Consider the following 14,743-nt stretch of genomic DNA (forward strand, 5'->3'; position numbering starts at 1 on the left):
CTCCCCATGGGATTTTCCAGACAAGAATACTGGAGTGGGTTGCTATTTCCTTCTCCAGGGGATCTTTCCAACACAGGGATTGAACCTGGGTCTCCTGCATTGCAGGCAGTCTCTTTACTGACTAAGCCACCAGGGAAGCCCAATGGGTCTGCTTCTAGCATCTGCTTTTTTCTGCTGTCTCGCTCACTTAGTCTTCATCTCTCAGGTGTTTTTTCAGGAAATCCTGCTTGAAAAAATAATGAACAAGGTTAATGTGAAGGTTGGGATGATGTTTTTGTCTTTCACCGTCATTTTCTCCCATCAGGCATCTGGGAGGCTGGTGGTCAGGTGGGGACCCTGACCACCAACAGTTCTAACTGTTGCTTCCTGACCTGCATACAGGTTTCTCAAGAGGTAGGTCAGGTGGTCTGCTATGCCCATCTCTTTCAGAATTTTCCACAGTTTATTGTGATCCACACAGTCAAAGGCTTTGGCATAGTCAATAAAGCAGAAATAGATGTTTTTCTGGAATTCTCTTGTCAAGAGTGTATCTCTATTACCCTTTAATAAAACTTTGCTACACGAAAAGCTCCAAGTAGTCAAGCCTTGTCTCTGGCCCTGGATCGAAATCCTGTCCTCTGGAGGTCACCAGTCCCGGCGTAGCACACGGCTCACCACCACAACCTTTCACTGGCACCACCAACCCAGTGCCAAAGCCTACCAGTGCAGCCTCCAAATGCAGCCCACAGCACCCCTGCCTGTTTCATCACTGAAACACCCTCTAAACCTTAGCAGACGCTCTCCTGGAAGGCTGGCTCCCAACCAAGCAGGAAGGCCATGTGTCCACGGCACTGACATCCTTGCCCAGGCCCTCCCAGTGCAATCAGAAGAACTGAAGCTCCCGCCAGGCTTCAAGGCACAGAAGGTTGTGGCCGGAGACCCTAACTTACAGCCCAACCCTTGCCTGACCCTCAGATTCAGCCACTTGGGCCTCCTGAAGCTTACCAAATAGGCCAGGGCTCAGGCCCACGTGGTTGAGGGTCCTCTGCTTGACCCTCTCCATCCCCGCCCCTATTTTGTCTTCCTGACCTCCCCCCAGGTCTGTTTACCTGTCTGCTCTATCAGGGGTAAGGGCTCTGACTCCTCCGTGGGACCCCCAGCTCCGAGCACAGGACTAACACCAGGCATGCGGTCACAGTATTTGGGGAGTTAACTCACTAAACCATTTTTAGATACGCCACCTCATATTCCGTGGTCGTCTTCAGTATAGGTAATCCCTTAAGCAAAGCCCACCCCAACAAATTACTAACAGTAATCAGGTCTCTAAGAGCTTGGAGATAATGCAGGCGATCCAGGCCAGGCTCCCGGCGAGGAGCGCGCTCCGCTGCCTGCGTCCTCCGCGGAGCCCGGCGCCCGAAGCGCGCGCAGGCCCGCCCCCTCTGCGCTGGCCCCGCCCCCTGCCCCGGCCGGAGCAGGCCCCGCCCCTCTCCAGCCGGCCCTCCCTCTTTCCGGCCCCGCCCCTCCGCTCCGGCCTGCACAGACCCCGCCCAGCGCCCCGCCCCTTCCCATCCGGCCCCGCCCTCCGCCGGCCGGGTGTGGATCAGCCCGCCGGCTCCCCGCCGCCGCGCCAGCCATGGTGAACTTGGGCCTGTCCCGGGTGGACGACGCCGTGGCCAGCAAGCACCCGGTGAGAAGGCCGGCCTGGACGCGGGCCCCGACCTCAGAAGCTGACCTGAGCGGGGCTGGGGCCTTGGTGGGAGTACCCTCATCAGGGAAGCGAAGAGGGACAGAGGTGTGGGACCCTCTTGCGGTGGCAGTGGAGGCCTCCTGCCTGGGTAGGCAGAGGGGCGGGCGGGGTGTGGCTGGGCCCCCAGGGCCTCACGATGAGTGGTCCCCTCTCCCGGGGCCGGAGTGCGCCCTAGGGAGGGACAGGAGGGGCAAGGAACTGAGCCTTCAACCCCTTCCCCCTCCCAGGGACTAGGCGAGTACGCCGCTTGCCAGTCGAACGCTTTCGTGAAGGGCGTTTCCACCTTTGTCACAGGTAGGCTGGGTGCCGGGTGTGAGGAGGTCGCACCCTGACTCCCCAGCAAGTGGCGCCAGCTCACCAGCCCGCAGTGCTGGGAGCCTGGAAGGTGCTGCGGGCATGCGGGCTCTGCCGCGGTGGTCCCCTGGCCGGCCCCGAGGACAAGCTGGCTGATGGGGACCGTGGCTCTTGGCAGGCACCGGTGTAACCTTCGGCCTGCAGATGCTGGTTCAAAGGAAGCTTCCATACCCCTTTCAGTGGAAGGTGCTGCTGGCTGTGGGTGGGTACTCCAGCCTGGGACCCCTGAAGAGCACCTCAGTTGCCGCTGGCTCTTCAGCAGAAGTGGGTTCCCACTGGGGGTGGGTGGCTGTGGTTCTGGGCATGCCCATCCCCCTGACCCCTGACCCCTGCTCCCCAGTCACAGGCTCAGTGGCCAGCTACTGGGTGACCCGAGTGGAGTCGCAGAAATGCAGCAACCTCTGGCTCTTCCTGGAGACAGGGCAGCTCCCCAAAGACATGGGCACAGGTGAGAGCCCCCAGGGCAGCAGGACGCAGAACCGAGGCTGCAGTGCCCAGAGTTGGAGGCAGCAAGCCCGGGCCCAAGGTGTAGGCTGCACAGGCCTGTCCCCTCGACATGCACACGAGGGGCAGGGCGGGAAGGAGAGGGCCCGCATGCAGGAGGAAGATGCAGGAGGGGGTGGGTGGCCCAGGGGGAGTGAGTGCAGAGGGAGGAAGGCAGACACCCCAAGAAGAGCGGCTGGATGGAAAGGCCCTGCATCAGACACCAGGCTGGCTGATCTCAGGTCTGGCCTCCACTGCCTGCACCCTTCCTGTTCCAAGCCTCAGTTTTTGCCTCCAGAAAATGGGCATAGGGACTGGGAACAGCTTTGGGGTGTGGTTCTAGCTGTCTTCTCTGCTTCCTACAGATCGGCACAGCTAGGAGAGCTCCAGCCAGGGCACAGAAGACCTGGGGCCAGACAATTCTAGAACACAGCCCTCGGCACCTCTGCACCCCAGGTTGGCCCTCCCCACACCCGTGGCCCCAGCACACAGGCATGACCAGGTCTGTTGAACCTGTGCAGACTGCTCCTGCCCAGCCTGGCTGCCCGGGAGCTCAAGCCAGGAGACTCCGTTTCTGGGATGGCTATCCTGCAGGTGGACACAGCGCTGGAGAGGACCAGCATGCCTCATGCACCTTTGGGGACAGCCCTGGAGCAGGGAGGGGGCTTCTGCACTCTGCTGCTGACACTCCCTTTCTGACCCCTGCATCCCCCACCCACCCCAGTCACAGATGACAGTTCCCCTGGGGGCTGCGGAACTAATAAACACCTTGTCCTGTTTCCCACCTAAGTTCTAAAGCAGTCAGGGAACATGTCGGAGCAGTAAGAAGATGAGAGAAACGTCTCCTTGGAACCACACCGCTGAGGGGAGGAGGCACCAGGGCAGTTCTGAATCTGAACCCCAGAATTAGACATCTGGCGGGCCCCACGTGCTCTCCACGCGGGCTGGGGGAGGCACAGAGCAGATGTGTGCAGCCGAACAGCACCTGCTCTCAAGAGAGGAGGGCCAGAAGTGACCACGCCACCCACCTACCATTCCAACCCACCTATCAGATTAAGTCACTTCTCTCTGGGAGAGGAGGAAGTGAGGAGTGCAGGGGACCAGAGCCAGCTGACTGGAGCTCTGTCCACATGGAGGAAGGCTCCTGAGGGGGCAGGACTCTCCAGCTCAGCCATGGCCCACAGAGGGAGAGGGAGCGGAAGACATGACCCGAAACCTGGGCAGAGCCGTCATCCTTTCCATCAGGCTCCTCCGGAACACTGAAGGTGCACCTCCCAGGGCCTCGCTGCTCCAGGCCCAGCCCCGCCCTGCTGGCCTGGCCCTCACTCTAAAGAACACCCATTGCACACTTATGTGCACCAAGGAATCTGTGTGTAGGAAGGCAAGATGGTAACTGTGGCATAAGTCAGCTAGAGTGTGCGTTTTCTTCCATGTAGAAGTCCAAGTGGTGGCCTGGGGCCAACAGGGAGTCAGGAACCCAGGCTCCTTTTACTGTGCTCTATGCTGTAAGGGCCCCCATTCCAAATCTTCCTCATGGTGCCAGGCAGCTGTACCAGCTCCAGCCATCATGTCTTCACCCCTGTGAAAAGAAAGGAGAAAGGGAGGGAGGAGAGTGATTCACTCACCACTCCTGCATTCACTCCATTGGCTAGAATTAAGTCAGGAGGGACGCCTGGTGCAAAGGCACCTGGGAGGGTGGCCTTGCTCCAGGCAGCCACGTGTCCCCATGATCTCTGTCTGAAGAGAGGAGAGCCAGTATCAGGGGACAGGCTCTGCATCACACCTGGGAGAAAAGGGGCAGCAAAGGAGTAGACCGTGCCCATGGCAGGTCCTTCCTGAGGGTAAGACCTGGGCTCTGAGGGAGGGCAGAGGATGAACTTGGAGTTTCAGATGGGACTGAAAACCGAGAGTGAGCAGAAAGGAAAGGGTCTGTGTGAGCGGTCACAGAAGAAGATGCACGGTGTAAGAGCACATGGGTGAAGGCCATCGCCGCGGCTGAACTGTCTCCCCCAAGCTCACAGTGTGCGGCCCTAACCCCCAGGACCTCAGGATGTGACTGCATCTAGAAACAGGGCCCCTGGAGGGGTTGTTGTTGTTCAGTCGCTCAGTCATGTCCGACTCTGCGACACCATGGACTGTAGCACACCAAGCCTCCCTGTCCTTCACCGTCTCCCAGTTTGCTCAAACTCATGTTCAATGAGTTGGTGATGCCATCCACCCATCTCATCCTCTGTCACCCCCTTTTCCTCTTGCCCTCAACCTTTCCCAGCATCAGGGTCTTTTCTAATGAGTCGGCTCTTTGCATCAGGTTGCCCAGGTATTGGAGCTTCAGCTTCAGCATCGGTCCTTCCAGTGAATATTCAGGGTTGATTTCCTTTAGGATTGACTGGTTTGATCTCCTTGCAGTCCAAGGGACTCTCAAGAGTTTTCTCCAGCACCACCGTTTGAAAGCTTTCTTTGGTGCTCAGCCTTCTTTAAAGGGGTAACTAAATTAATTAAATGGGGGTGGGCCCTCATCCGGTCAGACTGGTGTGCTTATCAGAGCACATTAGGACCCAGAGAGTCCAGGGTAAGGACCCCATGAGGACACAGCAGGAAGGCGGCATCTGCCAGCCTGGGGGAGAGGCCTCAGCAGAAGCCAGCCTGTGATCTCAGACTGCCAGCCTCCAGGTTGCACGACAATAAATTCCTGTTTTAGCTGCCGGGTCTGTGGTGCTCTGTCTCCGCAGCCCTGGCAAACTCATGCAGGTTGGGAAAAGTACCCCAGCTGGTGCACACCCCCTGGAACCCCAGGCTTGAGCCACGTGGCTGTAAGGGAGGCTTGGACTGGGGTGCAGAGGGAGGGCACTGGCCCCTCCTGTAGTCAGTTGAAGTTGTTGAAACTCACTCAGTTGTGTCCAACTCTTTGTGACCCCAGGGACTGTAGCCCACCGGGCTCCTCTGTCCATGGGGATTCTCCAGGCAAGAATACTGGAGTGGGTTGCCATGCCCTCCTCCAGGGGATCATCCCCACCCAGGGATCGAACCGAGGTCTCCCACGTTACAGGCGGATTCTTTACTGTCTGAGCCACCCGGGAGGCCAAATTTATTTCTGGAGTAAGTGAGAGCTAAAGCCAGATCCAGGACTTCGCCAGGGAAGTGGAGGTCGAGCAGGGAAGGTTACTGAGAGATGTGGGGTAGTGAGGACTGAGGTTGGGGTCTCACAAGCCGGGTCCCCAGGGTGTGGTTTGAACTTGGGGTGGGGTGAGGGAATGGAGACCCTGTAGGCAGTGAGAGGTTGGCGGTTTTTCGAGGCTCCATGGAGGACCGTGGGGGTGTGGGGAGGACGGGGAGGGTGCAGTGTGAAGCCACCACAGGTCACCCTGTGGAAGACAGCGCCGCTGGCCAGGGCAGCTCCTGAGCAGAGAGCAGCAGGGAGACTGGAAGACAGCGCCGCTGGCCAGGGCAGCTCCTGAGCAGAGAGCAGCAGGGAGACTGGAAGACAGCGCCGCTGGCCAGGGCAGCTCCTGAGCAGAGAGCAGCAGGGAGACTGGAAGACAGCGCCGCTGGCCAGGGCAGCTCCTGAGCAGAGAGCAGCAGGGAGACTGGAAGACAGCGCCGCTGGCCAGGGCAGCTCCTGAGCAGAGAGCAGCAGGGAGACTCGTCTGGGGGAAAACTCTGAGGCTGGCTGGGGGCAGAGGTGGGGTCACCAGGGAGGGCTGGGAATTCCTGGGTTCCCTGGGCATTGAGAACCTCGGTCCCTGTCACAATGGGCCAGGATTCCAGGGACCATCTAAACAGGTTCTGCGGAGCAGGCTCAGCACAGAGAGGGCAGGAGGTGAAGAGGGGTCCTGGAGGAACCCCAGGGCCGCCATGAAGATCCGCAATGAGGCAGAGATGGAGGAGCAGATCCAGGAGCTGAAGACCATCACTCGGCTCCAGGGTACGCCTGCCACCAGGTGTCTCGGGGCTCCAGGTGCAGGACTGTTGGTCCTAACACAGAGACAGCCCAGGGCAAACTGGCCAGGGGCCAGGCCACTGCTCACACACAAGCAGAGCTGGAAGGATGGATGGGAAGGGTCTGCCATGGGGAGGGGCTGGAGAAGCTGGGGGCTTCAAAGAGATTTGTGAGTATAGTGGGCCCAAAGCCAGAGGGGACAGGAGCGTCTGGGAGTGATGACAGGCCTGCCCATCCTGGCTTCCACCTGCCCCACCCACCTCACCACCCAGCAACACTGTCCCCTGAACGCTGAGCACCGCTGGACAGCAAAGTGGGCCCCCATGCAGGCTGGGAGGAAGCTGCATGGGCTTAGAGACAGCAAACTCATGACCCCACTCCGGGCCTCCCCGGCCCGGAGCCTCGGCCACCAGGAATCCAGGCCCAGCCCTCGGCCCACATCCCACTGCCCTGCCCCTCCCCCGCCCACAGAGCAATGTCGGGCGCTGCAGATCCAGTCCGTGAAGGAGAAGACCGTCAAGAACAAGGCCACGCTGGCTCTCCTGCGCAGCAACATCCGCCGCAGGTCCCAGGAGTGGGCTTTGGCCAAGAAGGTGGACTCGGGGCCCTTCCTGCTGCCTGATGGCTGGGGACGTGGGGGGAGGGGGGCGCTGTAATAGCCTCTACCCCCAACACAAGTGGACAGCCGGCCCCTGCTTTCCCCACGCTGACCCCACCACCCACCTTAGGGGGTGGGGCTGGGACCCAACTCGGGGCCCTTTCTGGGGCTACCCCCTACGGCAGCCACTGAGGAGACACGGGAACCCCCCTCTCTGGACCCCATCACATCCGAGAGGGGATGACCTGATGGGGCCTGCAGCGCTCTGCCCCTTGCGGCTCCAGGAGCTGGGGTCTTGCTACTCAGAAGGGGCCTGGGGAGAGGGCCTGGAGGGGCCTGCGGCCGGGTGAACGCAGAGGGGATGGGCCCCCAGCTCAGCCGCCGCCACTCCGCAGTACGATCAGTGGACCATCTCCAGGGCCTGTGGGAAGGACGTGCCCATGAGGCTGGCCAACAGCCGCTGCACCATGGAGGTAGGTGGCGGGACGGCCCCTCCGCCCCGCCCAGCCGGTGCACCCCCAACTACACTAGGAGGTGGAGCCGGTGGGGAGCGGAGCGAGAGCCCAGCCCCAGGGTCCCTGTGGAGCTCCCACGTGCTCCGTGACCCCCCGCGCACCCACTCGCGGGCCGTGCCCTCCCCGACGCAGGTGGCGCGAGAGAAGCTGCGCAAGTATGTTTTCGACCGCGTGAACGTGCACAATGTGCTGATCCACTTGGTGCGGCGGCGCGGGCGGAAGCTGGAGAGTATGCAGCTGGAGCTGGCCGGCCTGAAGAGCCAGCCGGACGCCACCAAGGAAGAACTGCGCCTGCAGCAGGTGCGGCCGAGGGGCGGGGCTGAGCAGGGGGCGGGGCCCTGGAGAGGCGGGGCTCATGTGCCGGCCGGCGCGGGGCTGCGTGGGGCGGGGCTAAGTGAGACCCCGCCCCTAGGAAGAGAGGCCAGCCCCGCCCCCGTGAGTCTCTGGGCTCCCAGGTGGCCTGTCCCCAAGGCACTCTCAATGTGCCCTCCACTCCCCAACCCCAGGTCATCCGACAGCTGGAGAACAACATAGAAAAGACGACGATCAAGATCACCACAAGCCAAAATATCCACTTCCTGTACATGGACCTGCTGGACCACCTGAAAAAGGTGAGCCCCCTCACCTCGCATCCCAACACCTGCTGCCGCATCCTGGTTCCAGGGAGCCTAACCGGGCTTGAAGGGCGGGACTCTCAGGCCCCAGGCCGTGTGCAGGACTGGGATCTCCGTGGGGGCGGGGTCCTCCAGGGCAGGGCACCCCCACACACAGCCTTACACCTCTCCTAGAGCCTGAGTGACCCCTAGAAAGTGAGCCCTGCTTTGGGCATCAGCTGAGCAGTGGCACCTTGTAGGTGGGAAAGAATTTGTTATTTTCTGCTCTGAAAAGGCATGTCGTGTACTATGTCAGAATTTTTACTTTGCCCCACTGTTTTCCACTGCCCAGCTTCTGGGGGCAAGAGACGAATCCAGCACCCTCAGGAAGTCCCCTCACACCACCCAGGGCTAGCTGCCTCTGCACAGTCCAGTAGCCTGGGCTTGCTGCCCACTTCTTCCAAGCCAGCCCCCAGGCTCCCTGCCGAGGAGACGGGGAAGCCCCAGGGGCCTTGAGCCCTCCTAAGAGGCAAGCCCCCTTCACTGGAGGCCCCCCAGGGCCCCATAGAGCAGAGCCCAGGCACCTGCCACTGGCCAGACGGCCAGAAGATGGGAGGATAGGGCCCCTCTCTCATCTGGATGCATTCTATCCTCCCAGCTGTCCCTTCTTGCTTTTTTAGAACATATGCATTAAAACAGTGCCTCCCGTGGCCACCTGCATTTTTTCTTGGTTGCATGGCACAGCATTTGCATTCTTAGTTACTGGACTAGGGATCAAACTGGTGCCTCCTCCAGTGGAAGCCTGGAGTCTCAACCACTGGACCGCCAGGGTAGTCCCCACGCCTATTAAAATAAAAAAACAACTTTCTGGGAGTCCAGTGGTTAAGACTCTGTGCTCCCAATGCAGGGGCACCTGTTCGATCCCTGGCCAGGGAACTAACATCCCACATGCCACGTGGCACACCCCTCCCCCCAAAAAAAAGTAGACATTAAAGACACTATATATTCTTTAAAAATAAATTTTTAAAAACAGTAGAGAGTCTACATAGTAGTTATCAACAACAAAATACTAACAGCTAAGGTGTCTTGGACGTTTGTGAACCTGACCCTGTGTTAAAGAATACATCATTCTACCGTCTCAATCCCATCCTGAGAGCAACCCCTTGAAAGAGCCATTATTACCTGTTACACACGGGGAAACTCAGGTTAAGTGGCTTTCCTATGGTCCCACGCTAGCTGGTCAGGTTAGCCTTGGCCCTGAGTCCTGCGTCTGACCCCACACCATCTACTTCACTTCAGAGAGCAGTCAGCCTCCCAGGGCTCCAGGGGCACCTCTCAGGTAGTCGGACTCCCCATGACAACTTCTTACAAAGTGTCTCTGGGTTCTAGCCCTGAGCAGGGAGAAGTCCCCCAGCAGGAGGCCGTTTTCCCTCTCAAAACCTTCCTTTAACCTGCTTTGGGCCTGGCTGGGGCCAAAGGCCAGGCCCTACTTGTCCTCTGGGCTCACACAGTCTGGGGTGAGGAGTGGAGAGCAGGCATGGTCCACTCTGGGGGACAGAAGAGAATCAGGAAGGGGCCAGGGGAGCTGACCTGGGATGGGCCCACAGCTCCTGGGCCATGAGGTGCTCTGCCCCCCTGCCCTTGCCCTTGTGCTGCAGAAGCTGGCAGGATACCCCACAGAGCTGGACAAGCTGCAGAATCTCGTGACCAACTACTGCTTGGAGCTGTCGGACATGACAGTCATGTCCCAGGATGCCATGATGATTACAGATGAGGTCAAGGTGAGCTCCCAGGCTGGGGCCCTGCAGGGCTGTCTTGCAAACCTGTCTGGCCCAGGGCCCACCTGGACACCCCTGCCCACACCTTGCCATCACTGGAGGAGTCCAGTGGCTGCCCTGCCAGCCAGCTCTCCTCATCCCCCATGAGTCTGGGCAGACAGGGTCCCACCAGACACAGAATCCAGGAAGTAGACAGAGGAGACAGAGATTTGGCCTGGCCAGGGCAGGTGGCACCCCTTCACCCCGTCTGTGCTGAGGCCCCTGAAAAGCCTGTGTACCCCTCTTCATGAAGCAGGGCCACCCTGGGGTGCGGACCTGATCAGGGGGGCAGTGCACAAGCGGGTTTTGGGGGTGGAGATTGGGCAACACAGTCTTGGGGTATAACAGGGCCAAAAGGAGCCATGGGGGCTGAAGCCCCTGGGGAACCTGTAGCCCTGAGAGGAGATGGAGGGACAAAGGATCAGATTCATGTTCCCAAACGGGTACGCTCTGACTGCAGAGATCAGAGGACCAGGATCGAGACGCTAGTCACATGGGCCAGGCTCCACCCTGATGAGGGGTAGGGTGTTAGATGTGCAGGCCAAGGGAGAACGCAGGGTCCGGGACGTGTGAGCAGGCGGGGACGGAAGGACAGTAGATTTAGCCACCAAAGCCGGACGTGCTGGGAGAGAGGTGGTTTGGGGAAAGATGATGAGCTTTTGTTTAGACACATGGAATCCACTTTAGTGAGTTCTAAGGGGAGCTGGCAAGGTCTACAAGATGGCAGAGCAGAAGGATGTGAGCCAAAGGTCCATCTGGTCAAAGCTATGGTTTTTCCAGTCGTCATGTATGGATGTGAGAGTCGGACTATAAAGAAAGCTGAGTGGTGAAGAATTGATGCTTATGAACTGTGGTGTTGGAGAAGACTCTTGAGAGTCCCCTGGACTGCGAGAAAATCACACCAATCAATCCTAAAGGAAATCAATCCTGAATATTCATTGGAAGGACTGATGCTGAGGCTGAAGCTCTGATACTTTGGCCACCTGATGCAAAGAACCGACTCACTGGAAAAGACCCTGATGCTAGGAAAGACTGAAGGCAGGAGAAGGGGGTGACAGATGAGATGGTTGGATGGCATCACCAACTCAGTGGACATGAGTTTGAGCAAGCTCCGGGAGTTGATGATGAACAGGAAGGCCTGGCCTGCTGCAGTCCATGGAGTCACAGAGAGTCAGACATGACTGAGGACTGAACTGACCTGAAGGGGAGCTGGCAGGGGTGGCAGAGAGAAGTGTAATACAAGGGAGGGCTCAGAGGCCAGGAGAGGGGACACAGGTGCAGCATCCCAGATCAGGAAGACACTGGCTTAGCACCCCACACGGCCTTAGTGGGACAGACCCCTGCCCCTTCCCCGTGTCCCCAGATGAACATGAGGCAAGGGGAGGCCACCTTCATCGAGGAGCGCCGGGCACGAGAGAACCGGCTGAACCAGCAGAAGAAGCTGATCGACAAGATCCACACCAAGGAGACCAGCGAGAAGTACCGCCGGGTGAGCTGGCCCGTTTGGGCACTGCCCTCCGGGACGCCCAGCGCTCCTCAGCCCCGCAGAGGACGCCCCTCACCACACCTCCTCCTCCCTCTCTCCAGGGCCGGCGGGACTTGGACTTCTCCTCCAACCTGATGGGTCCAGAAACTCTGAAAGGTAAGCGCTCAGCTCCCACCGCCCCAGCCAAGGTCCAGAGAGGTCAGTCACCATGAGGCTGGGTGTCACCTGCAGTGGCCAGGGTGAGGGAGACCGATGAACCCCGACCCCTCCCTGGCGGGCCCTGCACAGGCACACACCAGTTGCCACGGCACTGGCTTCCGGCGCTGCTCTGGCTCTGGGCTCTCGGCCGGGTGTGGCTCACCCCGCACCCACACCCGCCTCTCAGCTGTGAAATGCACTCGGCAATGCCCCCCTGGAACCCAAGCCCCTCTGAGAAGCTCCGCTAAGCCCCGCTACGCCAGCCGCTTCTGGTCCTGCTCTGGATGCAGCCGCTCGAGGGCTGGCTGAGGAGGGAGCCAGTTAAGATACAGGCGACTCTGAAGGCTACCCAGCTCTTGGGTGGCCTCCCCTGAGGACGTTGGGGGGGCATCTGATGGCCCGCACAGAGCTCCCACGCCCTCCCTGCATGCTGGCCATCCTTCCCCTCTGCTGCGCCCAGTGAGGAAGAGAGAGGCCTCCAAGGCTGACGTTGAATACCAAACGAATGTGACTGCTCTGGTGGAGAAGGTCAAGACTGCCGTGCAGTGCTCCCACCTCTGGGTACTACTCACTGACTCCTGGGTGTGGGCAGAGGGGCAAGGGGAAGGGCCCATCCCCAGCCCAAGGCCCAGCTGAGCCTGGCCAGGCTCTGCAGACATCTTCACGTGAATGGACACACAGGGCAGCGGCCCGCAGATCAGAGTGGAGGGCCCCTGGGATGCAGCCAGCAAGCCTGAGCTGTGGTCCAGGGTCACACAGAGCCCACAGGAACTTGAGGATTAAACCCCGAGGGGGTGGCCTCCACCTCCGACTCCTTCCCCTTCCCAAAGCAACAGCAGCTGCCTCTCCACCTAACCCCCCTTTTACTTTAATCCACTCTGGGATTATTATTAGTAAACCTTGAGCTCCTGTCCATGGTCCTGACATAAGCTTGTCTACCCTTGGACAAGCGACTCAGAGCCACTAGGTCTCTTGGCGGTGGTCTCTCCAGCTCTTCATTGGGGTCGTCTGCCCGCTCTGCCTGTCGTGAGGGGTGGCATGCAAGAACACACACCGAGGGCCTCGCAGGCCTTCAACACATCGCGTGGTCGACATTACTGACCACCGGGAGCCAGAAGAACCAGCTGCCCCCTGGCTCACAGCTGCTGCTTGCCCCACTGGCCCTGCCAGGACATTGCCGGACGGTTCCTGGCTCAGAAGGGCACGGAGGAGGACCTGGAGCTGCAGATGGAGGACTGTGAGGAGAGGCAGGCACAGCTGGAGGCCTTGATGAAGAAGCTGGAGATAGAGGAGGCCACGCTCAAGTTCCGCCAGACGCCCAGCTCCGTCAGGTACGTGGGGGGTCCCGCCTCTCTCTGCACTGACAGCCTGATGGCTGGCGCCAGGCTTGGAGCTGAGCGGGCCCGCTGCCTCAGGGCGTGGCAAGGGCGCTCCCCGCGCCCATGTCTTAGCTCTTGAGCCGGAATTAGCACAGCACTCGCTCAGGACCCCGCCGCTGTGCCCTCGGTCCGCCACCTCCCACCCTCATCCCCAACAGCTTTAAGTCTGTTGAGAAGAAAATGAACGATATGCTGAAGGAGGAGGAAGAGCGGCTGCAGCTGGCTCACAGCAAGATGACCAAGAGTCAGAAGCTGCTGCTGACCATCCAGACCGGCATCGACAACCTCTACATCCGCCTGATTGGCATTCCCCTACCCATAGGCCAGGTACCAGCGGAGCTGGGAGGAGCCCCCAGGACAGAGGGTCCCTGGGAGGGGCCAGGGCGAGACAACTGGTTCCTCCCCGTTACAGAAGGAAGCAGCGCCCTCGACCACCCTGGACATGTACAGCAAGCTGGCGTACTGCGAGGGCAGGCTGCTGTACCTGGCTGACCGAGTGCAGACGCTGGCTGAAACGGAGGAGGTAGCCCTGGGCCAGGGGTGCCTGCACGCCCCACCTGCCCCAAGGCTCACCGGCCCCGTGCCCTGCAGGTCAGCACCAAGGTGAGGGATGTGTTGGAGTCCTCCACACTGAGGGAGAAGCAGAACACCAGGATCAGCTTTGAGGAGACGGAGGAGGACGTCATAGGTACAGGAGGCCCAGCAGCTGGAGGGGAGGCGGGGGCAGGCGGCTGGCCTGAGCCGTGCAGAGGCAGGGGCTAGGGGTGGCGCTTGCTGCATCTGACCAGAGTGGCCAGGAGGGACAGTGGGGGCTAAAGCAATGGGGAGACCGCATCAGCTGTACCCACGGGACTTTAATTGATGGAGGCGATGGGAAGGCACCAGCGCCAGTAGGCAGGCAGGGGGTGCCTAGGCCAGGGCCCCTATGGGGGTCTGTGTGGGAAGGGCAGGGCACACAGCTTAAGACCCTCCCATTCTAATAATTCTGGTGCGTGTGGGGCCTCGGGGCTGTCCCCCTCTTGTCTGGCACCTGTCCCTGAAGGATTCAGGCTTGGTGTATAGGGTAGATATTAGCGGTCGAGCGTGGGCTCTGGAAGGACTCGGTGAACTCTCGGCTGTCTCTCTCCCCGGGTGTGCGAGACCCCAGACGCCAGACAGTAAGAAATACACGTCGTTGATACAACGGGCCCTGCCGTGAAAGGGCGCCAGAGGACAGCCCAGGATCTAGGGACGCAGGTGGGGCAGAGGGGCTGCGGGCGCAGCTGCCCTCCCCCTCCTTCCTTGCAGAGACCTTCCAGTTCGCCGACGTGGACCACAGTTACGTGCCCTCGCGGGCCGAGATCAAGAGGCAAGGTCAGCGGCTGATCGAGGAGAAACTCAAGGTGGCCAAGAAGAAGAAGAAGTGACCGGAGGAGGAGGAGGAGGAGGAGGAGGAGGCCGCCCTGCCCCACACCCCGCCCCCACGCTTGCATTGCTTACCCAAATAAACATTTTCCCAGGACTTCGGGGCGCCGAGGGGACGCGGATGCGAGGCATCACGTGGGGAAGTCTGCAGGGAAGTGGGGGTGCTCGGTGTGGATCTGGGTCCTGGGGCTCAGGGGCGAGGGTGAGCAGGGGGGTACCAGGCGGGGGCGCGGACGGGGATCCGGACTGAGCT

General features: G+C 60.2%; 2 protein-coding genes across 3 annotated transcripts; both read left to right on the forward strand.

Moving 5' to 3' along the window:
- The first annotated feature begins 1,544 nt into the window (after positions 1 to 1,544).
- Positions 1,545 to 3,347, forward strand: TMEM141 (transmembrane protein 141). 2 transcript variants are annotated; one of them, XR_008700638.1, is made up of 5 exons: positions 1,545 to 1,666; positions 1,954 to 2,020; positions 2,199 to 2,344; positions 2,421 to 2,528; positions 2,929 to 2,951. XR_008700638.1 is itself a non-coding variant. In XM_055541618.1 (5 exons), exons 1-5 carry the CDS (start codon positions 1,613 to 1,615, stop codon positions 2,940 to 2,942), a joined length of 327 nt encoding a protein of 108 aa, XP_055397593.1. In that variant the 5' UTR covers positions 1,545 to 1,612; the 3' UTR covers positions 2,943 to 3,347. The 2 variants fall into 2 exon arrangements, 1 of the variants encoding a protein (XP_055397593.1); XM_055541618.1 differs by having other exon boundaries at positions 2,199 to 2,282; positions 2,929 to 3,347.
- A 2,998-nt stretch (positions 3,348 to 6,345) lies between these two features.
- On the forward strand, positions 6,346 to 14,563 carry CCDC183 (coiled-coil domain containing 183). The gene is made up of 14 exons (XM_055541619.1): positions 6,346 to 6,485; positions 6,972 to 7,093; positions 7,494 to 7,571; positions 7,746 to 7,913; positions 8,120 to 8,224; positions 9,865 to 9,987; positions 11,387 to 11,512; positions 11,611 to 11,665; positions 12,168 to 12,268; positions 12,878 to 13,038; positions 13,245 to 13,413; positions 13,499 to 13,609; positions 13,678 to 13,774; positions 14,374 to 14,563. Exons 1-14 carry the CDS (start codon positions 6,416 to 6,418, stop codon positions 14,490 to 14,492), a joined length of 1,605 nt encoding a protein of 534 aa, XP_055397594.1. The 5' UTR covers positions 6,346 to 6,415; the 3' UTR covers positions 14,493 to 14,563.
- The last annotated feature ends 180 nt before the right edge of the window (positions 14,564 to 14,743 follow it).

The sequence above is a fragment of the Bubalus kerabau genome, chromosome 11 (assembly GCF_029407905.1).
Source record: "Bubalus kerabau isolate K-KA32 ecotype Philippines breed swamp buffalo chromosome 11, PCC_UOA_SB_1v2, whole genome shotgun sequence".
NCBI classification, from domain to species: domain Eukaryota; kingdom Metazoa; phylum Chordata; class Mammalia; order Artiodactyla; family Bovidae; genus Bubalus; species Bubalus kerabau.

Excerpts from the sequence above, each read along its gene's own strand:
- CCDC183 (XM_055541619.1), top strand. The coding sequence starts at position 6,416 with ATGAAGATCCGCAATGAGGCAGAGATGGAGGAGCAGATCCAGGAGCTG. Across the intron at positions 7,094-7,493 it reads AGTGGGCTTTGGCCAAGAAG|TACGATCAGTGGACCATCTC; the intron begins GTGGACTCGGGG and ends GCCACTCCGCAG. Across the intron at positions 11,513-11,610 it reads CCAGCGAGAAGTACCGCCGG|GGCCGGCGGGACTTGGACTT; the intron begins GTGAGCTGGCCC and ends CCCTCTCTCCAG.
- TMEM141 (XM_055541618.1), top strand. The coding sequence starts at position 1,613 with ATGGTGAACTTGGGCCTGTCCCGGGTGGACGACGCCGTGGCCAGCAAG. Across the intron at positions 2,021-2,198 it reads CGTTTCCACCTTTGTCACAG|GCACCGGTGTAACCTTCGGC; the intron begins GTAGGCTGGGTG and ends GGCTCTTGGCAG. Across the intron at positions 2,283-2,420 it reads GAAGGTGCTGCTGGCTGTGG|TCACAGGCTCAGTGGCCAGC; the intron begins GTGGGTACTCCA and ends CCTGCTCCCCAG.